The 21,086-nt window shown below is 34.6% G+C and overlaps 1 protein-coding gene across 1 annotated transcript in view; it reads left to right on the top strand.

The window, feature by feature from the left end:
- Window positions 1-21,086, top strand: part of LOC131147130 (subtilisin-like protease SBT5.4) — a 68,048-nt gene that overhangs the window by 11,971 nt on the left and 34,991 nt on the right. The window contains exon 2 of the mRNA XM_058096923.1: window positions 1,706-1,814. Coding sequence (XP_057952906.1) covers window positions 1,706-1,814 — 109 coding nt within the window. The remainder of the gene's footprint in view (window positions 1-1,705; window positions 1,815-21,086) is intronic.

The raw sequence follows: 21,086 nt of genomic DNA, 5'->3' as shown, positions 1-21,086 counted from the left end.
TTTAGAACTCAGGGATATTTTTTGTTCTTCAATCGGTGCATGTTTCGCTGAAAAATCGAGGGGAGAGAGAGTAAGTTGTGGACAAAGAGAAAGAGAGAGAGAGAGATGAAATTGGGGAGGGGGCATCTTCTGTAATTGGAATTCCTTAAGCTTCCATATATATATTTATATCTATTATTATCTATACCATTAACTTTATATACTTATATATATATATATATATATATATATACATTACATTTATCCTTATATGTATATATAATATTCTTTACTTATTTAATTCAATTAATTAAAAAAAAATTTAATACTATTGATTCTATTGTTTAAATAATTAATTTAATATAATAATAATTAAAAAAAAAAAAAGCATTCCACTAATCTTGTATAACTATTTTTGAGGTCGTTACACCTATATTGTGTACTTTGAGAATTTCAAAGTGAAACCTTTGCCAATTGCTCCCATGGATGTAGGCATTGTCGAACCACGTATATTTTCGTGTTGATTCTTGTTGCTTTCATATATGTTGTGTAATACTAAGGCTCTATATTGTGTAGCCAAACGTTAACCTAAAATAACTATAATTCCTCCCAAGATAGACGATTCCCATTCTTTGTTAAGAAGAAATCTATTTAGCTTTTATTATACCCACTCTTGAAGGTTCAAGTATTATTTTCTTTTCATAAAGCGAGTTTTGAAAATAACCAAATCGTAAGACATGGAAAAATCTAAGATTGTATCCCCAACCTCATTTTATCTCAATATTTGTGGCCTCGATGTATCCTCTCATATTCTATGTTACTCTTTCCAATGTGAACATTCAAATAATTAGCTCTTATGATTGTCTTTTAAGATATAGGTATACCATCCATATCTTCCCAAAAATGTCTTTTAAGATTTTCAGCTAATCTTACTTGGGGAGCATATGCACTAATGGCATCCACTGTCTTCAAACCTAAAGCTATCTTAATTTTAATGATTATATCCCCTGTTCTATTAACATCTACTATGTTATCTTTTAGGTCTTTGTCTACAATAATTCCCACCCCGTTTTTATGTTTCTCTATACTAGTGTACCAAAGTTTAAATCCTGATTTTTCAATTTCTCTAACTTTCTCTCCTATCCATTTAGTCTCTTGAAGGCATATTAAGTTAATTTCTCCCTAAACATTATTTCCACTATTTCCATACTTAATCTCATAAGAGTTCTTATATTCCAAGTTGCTAATCTAATATTAGTTTCTTGTGCCCTCTTCCTTTTATATTGACTTGGTCTGATCCCTTGACCTTGGTGGACTTGGTAAGAATTCATGATAATAAGATTTGACAAAATTTTAAACTAGCTATCATATACTTAACACGACTCTGCTCCTTTATCCGAGCTTGGGACTGGCAATCTATGCAAATAATTTATGCTACATAGGTGAAATACATGTCTGCCTTTTCTTTTTCTTTTTTTTTTCATAAGCAATTTTCTAAATCACACCCTACAACTATTAGAAACCTCCCACACAATTTTTAATACAAATGCATTAAAAAAAATTGAAGCATAGAAATTTGAGTAAGAATAAATTAATAAGAGTGATGAAATAATAATATGAAATGAAAAAAAAAATCATTCAATTGATGCGGATGAAATTATTATGTACTTTGCTAGCTCAACCTATACTTTTATAATTATGTTTTCATTTAATGGGATTATACTAGGTGTTTGGCCTGAATCTAAGAGCTTTAGTGACGAGGGGATTGGAGAAATTCCAAGAAGATGGAAAGGGTTTTGCGAAAATGAAAATGATACCACATTTCATTGCAACAGGTATGGAACTTGTGCTTTTTAACATTTTAAGCATCAAAGATCCTTCTTCTATGTTCTACCGTCAATGAGAATTTTTCTGTGTTGAATTCAAGCTTCGTCTACATTGTTCATGAAAACCTAAGATCTCAATTTCTAGGTAATGTGATTGTTTAACACAATGCACATATTTAAGCACATATTTAAGGATTTCAAATTTATATACATTATTTCATATTTTTAGCCATAATTTCCAAAACCTTTTAGTTAAATTGGTTCCAACATTTGAATGTATGTATTTTGATTATGCTTTGACTAATTGGTTGGACAAAATATTTTCTCATTTTCTTATATATCTATATTATTATTTTTTTGAGGAGGATATTTTTTTTAATCTCACCTTTTTTTCTTACTTATTTTTCCTTTAACATTCTTTAGATTATTTCTTGCCTCTTTAATAGAAATAGAAAATGAGGATAATATAGTAAATTAATACGTAAGAAAATTATTCCCCTACTTTCTAGTACTAAGATATTTTACTTTCTCATCCATGTAGCAGTTTTCCTAGACTAATAAACAAATTATGACTAGAAAAACTTTATATTGATTTAACTAGGAAACTGCCAATTACCTTAGCAAACAAGTATTGACCATTCCTAAAATAGTTTTGTTTGATTCCTTTGCATGAGGACAAAAATAGTCCTTAGAGTAGGTCAAGAGCTCAAACTTATTTGTTTATAAGCTCAAAATAGTACTGATTAAAATTCATGACAAGAACGGTCAACTACTGATTGACTTATATATTAATATTAATCTTGGTGTTCATAGCATCTAACAAAATAGAGGCATCTACATTGATCTTCTTATCTTGAAAAATAAGCTAGTTCATGGCTTCTTGGAATAAACAGATAACAACACACCATAGGGTTTTTTCTGAATTATTTTCCTACACAAGAGCTGATTGAGGTCATCTCCCATTTTGGAGGCCAAGAAATCATGACCTTTTTGGCGTAGATTAAGGAAGTCGCAGAAATTCCAAAAATAAAATAAATAATGATCTATAGTTTCACAAGTTTGTGCCCTAGCCTATAGCTTTCAAATATGGGGGTCAACAGTGGCACAACCATTTAAACCACCTCTGGCCCTGGTGGTTGAGCCTATATAATATTGCATGCTCGGATACTACTGCCCTTATGAATCCTTTTCTTCTACAGATGAAGTTTAATTATCTTAGGTCGAATCGATACTTGTCGCGACGTCCCGGAGCGCGTGTGCCCCCATGCGGCGAATCAAATCAATTTTAATTTTTCAAGGAAAAAATCATGGAAAAGGTCGAGTCGCCACGAACCTTGTTGTGGCGTTAAACACATGATTACTAACCCCAGTAGGGGTAGAATCGTCTACATTACCAGATGTTTGGGGTCGGGAGTTTCGGTTACGCGAGGGTAAAGGTACAAGCACCCCCATACGCGGCACCCCTTTTACGAACGGTATCTAATTAATTTGAAATTATCCCTAAGTTAATCTAATAATCTTTAATTACGCCAGTTTTTTATGAATTTAAATACCTATAAAAATAAATAAATATCTACATATATTCCCTCAGAGCCTTAAGGTACGTGAAGCCCAAAGGCTAAAACCCCTCGCAATTAAAATCTAGGGATAAACAAAATAATTTACACACAAAATACACTTCCAAATGTTGAAAAATTTTCTAGGGTTTTTCTAATATTAAAATACTAGTTGGAAGGTTTTTGGAACTACAATATTGTTTAAGTTCAAGTAATTTTCCTTACCTTCTTCTCTAAATTTTTCTGATTTTTTCTTTTTTCATATTTTTTTCTATTTTTACTGTATTTTTGAAATAATAAAATCAAAATATTTTTTAGAATTTCTCCTAATTTTCTATTTTTATTATTTTCTGTATTTACAAAAATTTCAAATAGCTAATAACAAAAATAATATACTACTTAAAAATATAAATCATAACACGTAAAATATTATATATCATAATAGTCCAAATTTTTAATGATAACCCCCAAGTAGTAATAATCAAACCCTAATGATATACTCCTAACTCTAACAATGGAAATAATCAAACCCTAAAAAACTTATGTACTTTTTATAAACCATTTTGTGAAAGGGGGAGAAAATAGAATGAGATTATGGACACAAATTTCACATCATGATCTATAAAATATGCATAAATTTTAAACTATTAATATACCTTAATATGGAAATGCTGTACATAATATGGAAAATAAATCAAATCTCCCAAACCATATAAAAGCCAAAGAAGTAATATACATTTTATGTGAAACCCTTAAGATCAATATTCAATGGTATGGACTCCCCAAAATTTAGTACCAATAACAGTACAAGGGGACAGATTAAATACACCTACCTCAAAACCCTAATAACGTAAATAGTCAAAACCCTAAACTAAAACATAATCAAAACCTTTAAAGAGAATATCATGAAAATAATGTAAATTTCAAGAAGCATCAATGAACATGCGTAATGTTACAATCCTAAACAATAATACACAAAATCCCTAAATATCCTATAAACAATAAATATGATAAATATCCTAAATACCATCAAAAAAGCCTAATAATGTCTACACAATAAAACAACACCCTAAATAATATGTACAATAAAAAAAGTATATTAACAATGAAAACAACGACGATAAGACAAGTACTTTAACCCAAAAATATACAACAATAGATATAACATAAATAAATACATAATAAATCAATAATAAAATTAAATGATATAATCCAAACCTATCGGACAATAATATTGAGTAATATACACAATAAAAGGCAATGAAACTTTAAACCTAAAGTTTTAAATATTAAAACACTACCAATAACAACCAAAATAATAACATTAGATATGTGTATGTAAAAACCTGAATAAAAATTCTTACACAAGGGAAGAGAATCCTGAAAAAATTGATGTCAGATATACCTATATAATATTATCATAAAAAGAAGAAAAGCCCCGCAATAAAAGAATAGACTCAATTAGCAATTTTTTTCCATGCATAAACAAAAATAATTAAAATTGAATATGAACAAAAATCTGCAGTAAAGAAGAATAAGATTAATTAGTTATTTTTTCCATGCATAAACAAAAATAATTAAATTTTGAATGTGAACAAAAATCCTCCATAAGAAGATAAAATTAATTAGTATTTACCCTTTAAAAATTAAACAATATTACATATATTAATTAAAAATCTAACAGTATAGTTTTAACAAATAAAACAAAATAAACACATCATAAGAAAACTAAAATAAATAAACTTAGTAGACACAACATGATAAAAAAAATAAAAAACATAAAAGTAAAACTAAAAGACTTAAACTTTATGTCATAAATTGCAAAACTGATCCATATATATATATATATATTCGAGTGTGTGTGTTCTGCCGTTACACACAGAGGGGGCAGGAAACTGGGTAGGATTTGCAAGAGATGCTCACCGGAGGGTTGCTGGTTTTGTAGCATGGAGTCGCCACTGCTGGGGGTCTTGCCGGGAGCAAGGGTGGCCGGCGTTGCATGCAGCGGTGGCCAGAGGCTGCGAGGATGATGGCTGGAGGTGCGGTGAGTTGTGGAGCTGAGGATGATGGTTCTTTTGGAGTGGGGGCTAGCCGTGGCGCTGGAGAGGCCGAAGACAGCCTCGGCCTGGAGCTGGAGCTGGTGCTGGTGGCCGCCGCTGCTAGCGGCGTGAAGAGAAGTCTGCCTGTACTTCTCGGGATAGAGGCGTGCTGCTAGAGAGGTCTCGGAGTGGCTGTGACGGACGGACGTGAGTCTGAGCTGAGAGATGCCGGAGACGATGGATGGGAGTAAATAGATTGCCGGAAAGCAGAAGCACGAAACAAACAGACAACGCTAGAGAGATGGGCTAATATGGGAGCGTCGGAGAAGACGAGAACGACGAGCACTGAGAACTGAGATGCTGAAACGAGCCGGAGTTTTTCTACGAAACACTGAGATAGAGATAAGTCAGAGAGACGGGAAAACTAAGAAAACAGAAAGAGAGAGATGGAGAGGTGAGTTTTGATGATCCGGCAGTGTCGTGAGGCCGTTCGGTAAGTATCCGTGATCAGGGTCTTGGGGTGGTTGCTGGAGATGAGAGTTCCGCGTGAGAGAGAGATGAGGAAAAGGAAAAAAATTTCTTTTGGTTTCGGGCCTCCCCTGTGCTAACGCGCAGCCCCCACCTTATAACAGAATTTTTTTTTGAAAACCCTAACAAAATTTCCTTTCTTGATTTTTTTTTTTCTTTTTCTCCCTTTTTTTTATGCTTTTATTCTTATGGGTATTAATGAAAAGGAATAATATTAATAATAATAATCATAATAATATAAATACCATAAGGTAATAATAATATCCTAATACTACTAAATAGTAAATAGTACTAAATAATTATAGTAACATAAAAGTATAAAAGATATTTAAAAAATAATAATAATACTAATAAAAATAACACCAAAAGTAATAATAAAAATATATCAAAAAATAATAACAATAAAATAAATGGAAACACCAAAATATTATATAGTAAAAGTAAAATAAAATAAAGATAATAAAGTACTATCGAGTAATAAAAAATGAAAAATAATAATAATAATGATAAAAAATACTATCAAAATAATATAAAGTACTAATAATAGAGGAAAATAATAATAAATAATAAATAAATAATAAAAATAAAAAAATTAACCAAAAATAACCCAAATAATAGTAAGGTAACCTAATTATAATACTAGTAATGACAATAATAATATATAAATAATTATAAAAATAATATAATAAAATAAAGTAATAATAATAATAATATAATGAGAAGGGACTCCTTTGTTCTATTTGGCTAGGGCAAAAATGGGTGTCTACAATACTACTATTGTAATGTCTTTCCCTCCTAGAAAAGTGGGAGAACATAGCATTAGGAGAAATTACATTGGCATGAATTGGAGAAGCTTATTCAAAGAAAAGGATAATGTTGATGATGAGGAATTGCAATGTCATAAACCCTCTAAGACAAATAGGGTGAATTTATTTACTATTTCTCTTTTGCAAAATGTTTTTCAATTTGTGGTCTAATTACCAAAATGGAATTTTCATTTCCAAAACACCCTTAATGTAGACAATTAATTAAGAACAAGAAATTTTAGAATAGTTTAAATACCTAAAATATTCAATCATGATTGATTTGATTATAAAAAGAGTTCTCTTATAACGTTGGTTCTTAAATTTTTGTAATTTAATCACACACCCCACAAGTTTATATGATTTCAAAACATTAGGGCTTGCTTTGTAGTATCAAAATGAGTTTGATAAAGTTAGGAGATACTTGCTTAGAAAGAATTACCAAGTTAATTAAGCATCCCATTTTGGAAATCACAATGCATATAATGCATAATGTCAACTTAATGAATAAAATAAAATCTTAATTACATGGGACGCAAGCAATGATAGGTTAAGGGAAGCAACGAACTCAAGCACAGGAATTGTGTTTGGAATTTGAAGAGCTCAAGGCTCAAAAGCTCAAAGTCTTGAATTGGCTTAATGCTATAGATGATCAGATAAAATCTCCATTTAGCCAAAGGTAAAAATTAGCCAAAGGAAGGATAATAAGTCATGTTACCACCTTCATAATAACAAAAAATTGGCCTTTGTTTCAAGAAGATAGATTCTTGATGCGGGCTTGATAACAAATGAGGGGATAGACTCTCTTTGCACAAACAAGACTAAAAGTTGTGTGCAAGCTTGATATGCAAAAAGCCTTTGATCATGTCAATTGGAAATGCCTTATCAATATCCTCAAAATCATGGGATTTGGAGAAAAATGGAGGAGCTGGATCGAATCGTGCATCTCGATGGCTTCTTTATTAGTGTTGGTTAATGAAAAGGAAACTGGTTTTATCAAATGCTCAAGGGGTCTAAGATAAGGAGATCCATTGTCTCCTTTTATCTTTGTTATCATAATGGAAGCTTTTTCTCAAATGATCAACAGAGGCTTGGCTATCGGTATCTTGAAGGGAGTTAATCTTCACAACCTATCTCATTCTACCACTTTATCTAACCTTCTTTTTGCAGATGATACCCTGGTCTTTTATCTTTGTTATCCTTCTTTGTTTTGAGCCATTTGCGGGCCTTAAAGTTCACCTGTCCAAGAGTAGAATCTTCCCAATCGAAGGAGTTGAAGGTGTTGAGAAAAAGGCTAGAATCCTAAAATACAAATTGGATTCCTTCCCAACATCATATTTGGGTCTCCCACTTGGAGCCAAATTAACCTCAACACACATTGGGACCTGGTGGTATAAAAGATGGAGAGGAACGTAATGACTTGGAAATCAAAGTTCCTTTCTTTGGGAGGGAGACTGACCCTTTTAAACTCCGTGCTTTCCAAACAACCCGTTTAGTATATGTCTATGTTTCCCATTCCTAAAAAAGTGGTTTAGGCTATAGAAAGAATTCAAAGAAACTTCTTGTGGAGTGGTACAGAGGAAAGCTTCAAATATCCCCTTGCCAAATGGAGTACAGTTAATCAAAAAAGCAAGGTGGACTGGGAATCAAATAATTTGAGAACATGAATAAATATTTCATAGGGAAATGGATATGGAGGTTGGCAAGGAAGAAAATTCTTTTTGGAAGGCGGTGATCAGCATCAAGCACATATACAACACTGCAAACTAGTACCCGAATAATATTAGCAAAGGCACAAGATGGGGTCTTTGGAAAAACTTCTGCAAACTTAAATCCACCATTTGGGAAGATACGAACATTAGTATTGGAGACAGGAGCAAAAAACAATAAAATTTGGGTGGATAATTGGGCTACAAAAGCCACCCTTTGGGATCTCTTTTCTAGGTGGCTTGTCAAAAGGATGCTAAGGTGGCCGATTTGTTGAGATTCTATAACAACAATCCTTTTCGCAATCTAACATTCGAACAAAACACGAAGGGCGAGGAGATCAATAAAGTTTTTGTGTTATTCAAATTGTTTTACAATGCCAACATAAATAAGTGGAAAAAAATATTTGTGTTCTTGGACCTTCACTACTTCTCAAACATTCACGGTATCTAGCTTTTACGATCATCTAGCAAGCAGGAACAATTGCAACAATCTTTGAAATTCCATACAATCAACTATGGAACTCTTTCATCCCTTCAAAGGTGAGTGTCTTATGTTGGCTCAAAATCAATAATAGAATTCTTACAATAGACAATTTGCAAAAAAGAGGCTGGAGGATGGCATCTATGTGTGTATTATGTCAAAAGGAAAGTGAAGGAGTTGGCCACATTTTTATACATTGCCCTTTTAGCCACCAGATTTGGGATTTTGTGTGTCAAATAACTAGCAATCATTTGATCATGCCGGTCACCCTAAAATCAATGTTTTTAGCATGGAATTTCTCAAATCTTGAAGGGTTTGTCAAAAGGTTGAAAGCAGCTAATGCAGCAATCATCTGTTGGGAAATTTGGAAGGAAATAAATGAAAGAATTTTAAAAGATAATTATCCCTCAGCTATGAAAGTGTATGATTAATTTTGATCAAATCTATGTCTTTACAGTAGGTCTAACTCCCTTTTGTTCCATTTGGATTTGGAAGAGTTCTCATGTATTTTTGATATTTTAGGAGGGTGATTTTTCCCACCTCTCCTTTCTCTGTTCTTCTTTGTTGTTAGGAAGGTTTTAAACTTCTTGATTGTCTTCCCTTTAATAAAGTTGTCTTTCTTTAAAAGTAAATGTTAGCTTTGGTGCAATCCCAAAGTGGGGTGAATTGGTTTTTAAAAATTTTATCCCCTAGGTCAATCCACTAACAACACTATTGCACAAGCCTAAGGTCAATCTAGTGCATGTAAAATAAATCAATGCAAATATACAACGGAATTTAAACTGCAATAAAAATTTAACCAAGCATGCACAATAAAGCAGTAAAGGAGACGACACCCAAAAATGTTATCAAGGTTTGGCCAAATTGCCTACGTCCCTGCCTTAGCTAACAAGCACAAGGATTACTACCATAGGCTCACTTAACGGGTGGAACGGCACCTAAACAACTAGGTCAATTAACATAGGGCTAACCTTAACCTTTACAACCAGGTCAATTAACACAGGGCTGGCCTCAACCTACACAATCCTTCCTGGGCTAGATTATTGGCCCCTCTAGCCACGCCTAGAAAAACAGCAGCAATTTCTCAATCAAATGGTACAGTGATTATGCTTTCATGTAAAGCATATATGTACCCAATATGCACAGTATAATCAATACACTGCCAAAAGATAGGATTTCATAAGATCATTGTAGTCTAAGTGTCTACTCTTAAATAATTATGCAAATATTGCAATCAGTGCGTAAGAGTGTAAATGATATGATCTTTGTGTCAAAATGATGATTTCAATTGCAATGCACAAACAAAGATCCCTAGCACACTTTAAATATCTCAACAAATATTTTTGTACAAATATAAACCTCAAGAGATATTTAGATTTGATTTATAAAATGATTTGATCTTTGTGTTCAATAATATAAAATCAATCAAAGGATATTTCAACAAAGATCTTTTTGTATATGCACAAATATCTCAACAAAATATTTCTCAAAGTAAATTACACGAGATATTCAAAATCGGTTTGTAAAAATTATTTGATCTTTGTGTCAAGATGATATTATCAATCAAAATGTACAATAACAAAGATCTTCATAAGCAAAATATCCCAAAATATTTTTCTAAAAAATAAGCACACGGGATATTTGAAAATGGTTCGTAAAAATTTATTTCACAAACAAAAAGCAATGTGGACTCTTGAGTATTGCAATGATGATGCAAAACTCACAAGCTCTATGAAGCTTTCCTACAGAAGACTTATTAATGACGTCTCCTAAAAAAACTCATGCTTACTCTCGGATAAAATAATATATATCAATCAAGTAGAGCTAGCGAGAGTGTAAGCATAACTAGAAACCCACAATAGCACTCTTACTTAGTAATGTTTGCAATAAGGATGAGTAAGAATGAAGAAATGAAGCTTGGATGTGAGAAATAAAGCTTTTGAAAATCAGAGAAAATTTGCTAATTGTTTTTGCTAATCTTTTGCTAATGATTGCAAATGAAGGGGTATTTATAGAAGTGGGAAGAATTATAGTCGTTGGGGGACATACAGGGTATTATTATAATTGTTTTAAAACATTTTAACCACATTAACCATGTTTTATTATTTTAACCGCGGTAAAATAATTAAGTCAACCTGAGAGTGCCGATCGACCAAAGGGAGGTTCGGTTGATCGAGTTGTTCGAAGTTTGGTCAACCGGGCATAAATTGAACTAGAAGTTCGGTCGACCGGACACGGTGTCCCAAGAGCAATTTTTCTATTTAGCTCAGTTCGGTCAACCGAAAACCTTTTGAACTAACTAGTTCGGTCGACCGGAGAGTTGAGTTCTCACACGTGGGAACTCGGTCGACCAAGTAGTTGGTTTACAATTTCAGCTCGGTTGATCGAGTGGTCAAAGTGCTGACTTATAGGGAGTTCGGTCAATTGGGAGGAATATACTGGCCATGGCTCAGTCGACTAGGTTGCGGTCTAACTGTTGACTCGGTCCCGATTTGGTCAATTGGGTTGTATTGTACTTGGTAGTACGGTCAACTGAACATGCAGATTTAGTGCATTTCAGTCTTTTTTACTTATGAAATCACCCTATTCATTTAGCCATACATATATATATGCATGTGTGAGTTTCCTAAAGTCAGTATGGGTCTTCTTTAGGGCACTGAAAAAATTCGACATCGGTCGACCGAAGGGTGTTCCCTAAGGTCCATCTATGGACTTGAGCTTATCCTTCCTACCATGCAAGTAAGGCATCAATTATTACATACCATGTTCCTATGTTACTATTACGGACCCAAATAAAGGATTAATTTACAATACAACATGAAATGATTTTCATGCTCTTTAGGTCTTCAATTCATGTGCCATGTGGCTGCACCATATGATCCTTCCTATTAGTCCTACACACAAACTCATCAACCATTAAATACCAAAGTATTTGTCATAATCAAAACGGGATATGACCAATAGGTCAATAGTAAAGTTTAATTATTGTCTTTCTATGTTACACCTTCATGTTTTCTTGAGTATTTGCCATGGGTGGTATTATTAGACATGCATTTTTTTTTTTTTTTTATAAAGATTAGATCTTTGCATTACAAAGCCTGTGTTTACCCCTTTGAATGATGGTGTTCTTGATAAAGATGAATCCAAAATTGAAGACTCATTATTAGTTCATAGTAGTTATTTTGTGGATGGCAACATTAGGGGAATGATATATATATATTCAACTTGTTTGGCTTTTTGTTCAATTTTTTGGGCAATACAGAGTCCATGGCTGGCAACTCTCTGGTAATATAGTGGAGAAAACAAGGGAAAGTGAGTTAAATAAAATGATAAGCTAGAGAGAGAGAGAGAGAGAGAGAGAGAGTTGAGAAAGAGACAATTAGAAAAAGGCTTTTTGTAAAGGAAAGAAAGAGCACAGGAAACAGAGAGAGAGAGAGAGAGAGAGAGAGAGAGAGAGAGAGAGAGAGATGACATCATAAAGTGTGGGAGGCATTAAAAGCTTTAGTGAGTCCGAGGTGCTTTGGTAGCCACTTGTGCCACAACAACACGGTTATAGGTAGCCATGGTCACCTATGCAAAGGAAGCATGTGGAATCGATGTGGAGTGACAATGCGTAGGGGACCAATGATGGGTGACAAGGATGTCTATCCAACCATGGTAGGTGGTGACTAGGTTTTGGAGAAACTACTTGCATGAGAGAAGATGAAGATGGATGTTTAACTGGTCATTTTGTTCACTTAGATTAGTTGATCATTAGGCTTTCTACTTTTTTTTTTCCATATTTTTTCTCTCATCTATAACTTTAAAAAAACTATAAATGAAATTAAATCCAAAAACCCCCATAAATTCCCTTAAAAATAAAAAAATAAATTAGAAAAGAGATAAATTTTTTTTTTTTTTGCTATTTTAAGCTCTTTTTAGTTTTATTCAATATTACTTTTGTTATAATATTAATATTTGAATTTATTTGTAACGACCCCAAATTTTTGCTATTTATTTATTTATTTTATATTATTATTTATAGAACTTGGAAACCATAAACATAATCAAAGTCAACACGGACCCCAAGGGAATCGGGGATACACTAGATTATAAACACATGTCAACTATGCAGCGAAAAGCATAATATACTTAACCATATATACAATACCAGAGTTTTACTATTTCCAATACATACATATATATATATATATATATATATATATACCACCCAAAAAGGACCATACATCCTAGAGTCATACCCAAAAATCCATCCTAATCCCAACTCAACTACTTACCTTGCGACTGGGGTAGTACCGACAAACTCATCTATCTCGGAGCCCGCTCAACTCATCTGTCAAGGTTTCCTAAAATATTTGTAATGCTGGGGTGAGACACCTCTCAGTAAGTGAGATAGACTAATATCAGAATATGACAACATGAGTATTATTGTATTATAACATATACTATATATGATAATATCATAATGTTGTCTTAGAGATATCCGCTGCCTTGACCTTCACTTGATGGTACCCGGAGCGTAGATCAATCTTTGAATACACTCGTGTACCTTAGAGCTAATCAAACAAGTCATCTATATGGGGAAGAGGATACTTATTCTTAACAGTTACTTTATTTATTTCTCTATAGTCTATACACATTCTCATCATCCCGTCTTTCTTCTTTACTAATAGAACTGATGCTCCCCAGGTGATACACTGGGTCTCATAAAACCTTTATCTAATAAGTTTTGTAGCTGATCTTTCAACTCTCTCAATTCTGCTGGATCCATTCTGTAGGGAGTTTTAGAAATTGGTGTCATCCCTGGAAGTAACTCAATGGAAAAGTCAATCTCACGGTCAGGAGACAATCTGGGTAGCTCCTCTGGAAAAATATTTGAGAATTCTCTCACCACTGGAAAATCGATAAGCTTCAATTCTTTCTCTGGAACTTTCTTTACACAAGCTATATATCGCTGACATTCATCCATGAGTAGCCTCCTCGCTTGAATGGCTGACACTAGCTGTGGTGAGGAATGCACACGTGATCCCACAAATTTGATCTCCTACTCTCAAAGAGGTGTAAATATCACCTCTTTTTAATGATAATCAATGCTAGCATAATTAGAAGCTAACCAGTCCATTCCTAGTATCATATCAAATCCATGCATGTCTAACACTACTAGGTCAGCTGATAATACTCTCCTTTGAATATCTACTGGATAGCCTCTGATTGCCTTTCAACACCTCACTACTGACTCTGTCGGTGCAGTTATTACTAATTCGGCGTATAACATCCGTGTTTCTACCCTACATAACTTGACATATCCCAAAAACACAAACGAGTGTGATTCTAAATCAAATAAAATAACAACTTTAATTGAGAGTGTATCAAATGTACCTGTCACCACATCACTTGCCACCTCAGTATCTGCTGGTGTCAGTGTGTAGACCCGCGCCTCCACAGTGTTCCTCTACAGACTGCCTCGGGGACACCGGTAGTAGACATTTCTCCCCACTCGGCAGTCTCCCTTGTGTCCCTTATAGCAATTGGGGCAAACGGGATAGATCTGTTCACCCTGCATCTCTTGGCTCCCTGTGTCCTCCTTTTGTCCTACGCTGTAACCACCTCTTCTCCATAGACCTCGGCTAAAAACCTCCTAAGATCTAGGAGGTGTGGCTCTCTTCCTATGCCCCTACACCTTAGCACCCCTCTTCTTGCTCACTTTAGCCACAGTGGCCCTATCTACTAGTTCTGCAAATCTTGTACCTTCAATACCGCCACCTATTCATAAAATTCATGCCTCAGACCTCTCTCAAATTTTCTTGCTTTTTTCGCCTCATTTGGGACTATGTACAGGGCAAAATGGGACAGTGCAATAAATTTTTCCACATAGTGCTGGACTATTCGATGCCCCTACGTCAAGTTCAAGAATTCCTCCACTTTTTCCTCTCTAGTGGTGGTAGGAAAATATTGATAAAAGAACATCTCTTTAAACCCACTCCAAGTCGTGGCTACAAGTACTGGTCTCCGCTCCTCCAAGAGTCTCATAGTAGACCACCAATGCTCAGATTCCCCTGTCAGTTTGAAGCTGGCATACAATACTCTATGCTTGTCAGTGCAGCATAGCATAGTCAGTATCTTTTTTATTTCCATACCCAGTTCTCTACTGCAATCGGATCTGTACTCGTTGAAAAAATCGGAGGCTTCATTTTTGTGAACTATTCTATAGTGCATGTAACGCCCCAACCTAGGTCTGCCAGGGAGCACTGCATCTCTCCTCCTCCACCTAGACCAGATAACAGGGGGGCGGGCCTTATCGGACTAATGACTGGCCCCAAAAACCAACACGGGTTCTTTTCAGTGTGTTTTTTCATCACTCACACACTTCGTGACAAAATTTCCCAGGTGGTCACCCATCCCAAGATTACTCCCAGCCAAGCATGCTTAACTATGGAGTTCTTATGGGAAAGCTCCCGAAAAGAAATGCGCACCTTGTTGATATGGGTGGTAACATCTAATCTTTTAAGTCTTTCATCTATGGGGTATCACATTGATGTACGAAGCGAAGCGAGAGAGCTCGATGAATCTCGCCCCGTACTGCTGTACTTACAGTTATCCCTACTTCAGATTCCGGAACTCCTCAATCTTAGCCTCCCTCGACAAGGCTGGAAAATACTTGTCGAAGAATATTTCTTTAAACCACTCCCACGTCATCTCCACAGGTATTATCCTCTGCTGCTCTAAAAGTCTCACTGTCGACCACCATCTCTCAGCCTCCCCAGTCAATTTGTAGGTGGCAAACAACACCCTCTGCTCCTCTGAACACTGCAGGACTACAAATATTTTCTCTATCTCCTACACCCAGTTTTCAGCAATTGCAAGATCTATTCCTCTTGAGAAAGCGAGAGGATTCATCTTTATGAATTTCTCTATCAAGCTACCGTGGCCTGCCGATGGACCACCCTATTCCTTCGAACTCCTGGCAATTTTTGCCATAACGTGCTGTGCCACGCAACATAAGACAACATTTGAATCACTACCCGTAGCGCATAAGGGTCCAACACCCTCACTCCCACTGGCATGGGCACTACTGCTACTAGGGTCCATTCTGAAAAGAAAATAACTTAACTCAGAATCCTCTTCTCTATACATATCCTCCAACTCATATAGTATATTCTCCTAATTAATTCATCTCTCCTGATCTTAATTCAAGGTTCAATCATGCAACCTAGATACCCAACTCGAAAATAGTTTACCATGACTTTCTTGAAATCATCACCCCAAGAAAATCACACAAACCACCACGGAAGTCCTGCATCTAAACTACAAAACCAGACCTCAAATTCCCATATCCTATACTCTGGTATTATTACTACTACTCTCTAAAGTCTACAGAACCTAGTATCCTAGGCTCTGATACCAAACTATAATGTCCTGCTTCACTTATCACATAATAAACATAATAATAACAATATCAACTCGAACCCGTGGGTAGCGGGGATAGCTAGACATGAACAGCGGAAACCTAAGCAGTAATAAAATAAATTACATCCATCAAACCATTAATTACATAGTACCAGAGTCTACTTCATTCTCAAAATACAGTATTTATATACAATCTCCAAAAATGCCAAAATAAACCTAGGATCATACAACAAAAATCTCTTGATCCTAATACAAGACTTACCCTTCTAACGGGGTAACTCAATAAACTCAACGGCGGTCACGACCCGCCGATCTCTTAAGGTCTCCTGAAAAATTAATTAAGCTTGGGGGTGAGACACTTCTCAGTAAGGGAAAATAAACTAAATATAGCTGTGTAGCAACATGAATATATAATGTAGTGATACATATACAATACATTTCATATATTTGTAAACATTCGTTATAACATACTGAATTATCATATACTTTCATATTTTTCTAGTAACTCATATCATTCATAAATCGTCTGTTATATCAGATAATACTGAAAACATACCCAAGATGAATAGCTAGCTGATGTCATGTATTACCCCCCATGACGGGTTGTGTAGCTCGAAGGCGGGACCCGATAATGGCTGGCCGACTACTACCGAGTCAAAAATGTCTGTAAGTACGATGGGCCCACCACACCCTGGTCCGGACTGCCAGGTGGATGTCTATAATTCTACACTGAAAGTCACATCGACTATCCATCTCCCACCCCCTCGTGGGGTGGTTAGCACAAGTCTGAAAATAGATATCTGATCTATATAATTACGGTACCGAGCTCCTGAAACTGAACTAAACTAACATCCGGGTTCTGATAACATAAAATATATGATACTATAGCATCTTTCATAATTTCATAATTACAGTCTCGTGTCAAACATTTCATAATTATGACCTCGTGCCGAACATTTCATAATTACGGCCTCGTGCCGAAGATTTCATAATTATGGCCTCGTGCCAAAATTTTCATATATAACATTCTAAAAATAAGTTAATTATCATGCATTTCAAAATCATCATATACTACATTATTATGTAATTCTTGAAAACATGCTTATTCGCAAAATTTCCGTAACATAATACATTTCATGAAAATAATATTCATGCCACACAATGCTGGGTAAATCATGCATTTCATTCTAAAATCATAATTCTCATACAACAACAGTATTTTCCCAAATATCCATTTATTCCATAATATTTGAAGATCGTACATATTTTTTCAGAAAATCATTTTGCTCATAAATAATATTAATTTGTATGAATAAATAACTGCTTTAGTTTATTCCCTTACTTGGCTATTGAGAAAGCCCTAAAATATCCTGATCTAACACTCATAGGGTTTCTTGATCAATACCCAAAAAAATGAAAACTCCTAGTACTAAACTTCAGTATTTTCGCGCGTATATCATTTCTTATAACTACCGTAAGATCAAATTTGGCTTAAAAAGCCTTACCTCAACTCAGGGATGGTTTCCAACTTGCTTTCACCAACGATCCGCTCTGGAAGATTTGGAGAGAACTTCCCCAGGAGCGTCGTGGTGGCTTCAGATTGTCAAACCGGCGTAAATTTGGCCCAAAATTGAAGAAAGAAGGAGAGGGAGCCGAAGGGAGGAGAGAGAGGGAGAGAGATTCCTTAGTTGCAATAATAGGTTGATGCACTTGATCTCCACTTCCCTTTAAAATCCATCCATCCTTATATTTTTTCATAAACCATTAGTTTTAGAGTAGTGGAATTGAAAATATCGTAATGGGTTTGTTTCAAAAAAAATCAGCAGTAGAGGATACGTGTAAATAAGCAAATAATTGATTCAGAATTCCTCTATATGGAAGAATAACTCACCATACTTCAACATGAGATATCATCCATGTGAGCATTAGACTAGGTAAGTCAAGTTTCTTGCCCTTGAGCAAGCACCATAGTACAAATCTGTCTAAATAGGAGATATACGCGTGTGAACTGACTTGAGGAAGCATATTGTAAGTGATAATTTTTTGAAGAATTTGAGCTTAAAGGTTCATGTTCTTGTACAAAGGTGGATTTTCAAATGAAACGGGCTCGGTGTCCATAATTAAGGGAATAAATTCCTGTGGAGTGAAGCCTTGTTCCATGATCCATGATGTTCCAAAGAAGGGCATTCGAAATCTCCTTTGGAAATTTTGAAAATGGTGGCTATTGAATCGAGAGTAAGAGAAATGGATTTTCCTACTACTTCGGTAGCAAGTCCAATTTCTTCCTTAACCAAAATTGCATAGAAGAGTTTTACTAGCTTAGGGAAGTGTCCCTTAGCTTGGTACAATACAAAATTCTTCCATCCTAGGGCATCGAAAAGTGATAGAATGTGAGGGAAATCGATTAATAAAAATGAGGCATCAAGAATTTTACCTAGTATTGGATCCTCTATTCATAAGTGATTTTGGTAAAAACTCTTGGTATAAGGAGCGACAAGCCATTGTTCGATGGTAGAATCCTCAATGGATTGGGAAGAAGTGGAGGGATTCTTGCATCCAACTGTTTTAGTTCGCGACATATTGGTTTTTTTCAAAATAATACAAACGTGGAAAACCCTAGGTTTTTGTGAGGAATCATGTGAGAATGATAAGATTTTGGTGGATTTGAAAGTGGAAGGACTGAGAAACATAGGGGAGTAAAAGAAAGAGAGAGGCGCACACCCTAGTTAGTTGGCTAACAACTCAAAGGGCTAGGGTTTTAAACGAGTTTTTATAAAGTTCTGTCAATCAGTTGGCTGGCCCCATGGTTAATCGGCAGACTCTTTGCTATTTTAGAGAAATTTGTTCGTTTAGTTAGTCGGCTGGGCTTTTGGTCAGTCAGCTGACTGTTGCCTTCTTTTCACAGATTTGTTCAGCCAGTCGGCTAGTCTTTGAGTCAGTCGATTAACTGTTGTTCTTTTCTTAAATTTTGTTTTCTTACACAATTTCTCTGCTATGTAATAGACCAAACTCTCTTCTAATGGTTATAACTCTATATTCTCAAAGAGGTTTAGTAACAATACAAGTCTATTGATCATTTGTATTGATAAGTTCAAGTGTTATAGCTTCTTTTTGAACGTGATCTCTCAAGAAATGATGTCTAATATCAATATGTTTTGTTCTAGAGTGTGATATAGGATTTTTAGAAATTTTATTTATTGCACTTGTATTATCACACTTGATTGAATTGTTTGATATTCTAGATTAAAGTCTTTTAATTGTTGTTTCATGTATAGACTTGTGCACAGCAACTCCCAACTGCAACATACACAGCTTCAGCAATTGATAGAGCTACTGAGTTTTGTTTCTTTGAAAACCATGATACTAAGGAATGTCCTAGGAAGTGACATGTGCCACTTGTGCTTTTTCTATCAATCTTGCATCCGGTATAGTTGGCATCCGAATAACTAGTTATTTCAAATTCAATGTCTATTGGATACCAAAGTCCTAGGTCGATTATTCCTAATAAGTATCTTAAAATTCTTGTTACATCTATTTGATGTGATTCTTTAAGATCTGATTGAAATTGAGCACATAAGCACACACTAAACATTATATCCAGTCTACTAGTTGTTAAGTATAATAAACTTCCTATCATACCTCAATAGTATTTTATATCTACTGGTTTTCCTTTTTCATCTTTGTCAAGAATTTATTGAGGTACTCATAAGAGTTCCTATTTGTTTACATCCTTCCATATCAAATTTTTTAAGCATATCTTTTATATATTTTGATCGATTAATGAATGCTCCATTCTTAGCTTGCTTTATTTGTAAACCTAGGAAGTAATTCAATTCTCCCATCATACTCATTTCAAACTCATTTTGCATGCATTTTGCAAATTCTTTACATAATTCTTCATTTGTAGAACCAAATATATATCATCAACATAGATTTGGATTATGAGCATGTCTTTGTTTTTGGATTTTATGAATAAGGTACTATCTACCTTTCCTCTTGAGAAACCATTATCTAATAAGAATTTACTTAACCTTTCATACCAAGCTCTAGAAGCTTGTTTTAATCCATACAAAGCTTTGGTTAATTTAAATACATGATTAGGTTATTTTATATCTTCAAATCGTGAAGGTTGTTCTACGTATACTTGTTCCTTTATATATCCATTCAAGAAGGCACTTTTGACATCCATTTGGTTTAATTTGAATTCGTTGTGGGATGCGTTAGCTAATAGCATTCTTGTTGCTTCCATTCTAGCTACAATGTCAAAAGTTTCATCATAATCTATGCCTTCTTCTTGGTTATACCCTTTAGCTACAAGTCTAGCCTTGTTTCTAACAACTATACCATTTTCATCCTTTTTATTTCTAAATACCCATTTAGTTCCAATAATTGAATGATTTTTAGGCTTGGGTACCAGTTGCCATTCTTCTTTCAAATTGATTTAACTCATCTTGCAAATCAATTATCCATGAATCATCTTTCAAGGTTTCTTCAACATTTTTAGGTTCCTCTCGAGATAGAAATGCATAGTGATTACATAGGTTTTTCAAAGATGATCTTTTAGTTACTCTTTTAGAAGGTTCTCCTATTTTTTGGTCTTTGGGATGGTTTCTTATGTATTTCCATTCCTTTGGTAATTCAATTGATTATCATTTGGAGTCTCTTCAATTGTTTATTTTTTTTTTTTCATCTTTTACTTCTTCAATATCTAAATTTTCTAGTTTTTGTAAGGAGTCATCTTTCTCTTCAATTTGAATT

Source organism: Malania oleifera, unplaced genomic scaffold (assembly GCF_029873635.1).
Source record: "Malania oleifera isolate guangnan ecotype guangnan unplaced genomic scaffold, ASM2987363v1 ctg166, whole genome shotgun sequence".
Classification (NCBI taxonomy): Eukaryota; Viridiplantae; Streptophyta; class Magnoliopsida; order Santalales; family Ximeniaceae; genus Malania; species Malania oleifera.
The sequence above is the reverse complement of the archived record's forward strand: the minus strand, read 5'-3'. Positions and strand labels throughout refer to the sequence as shown.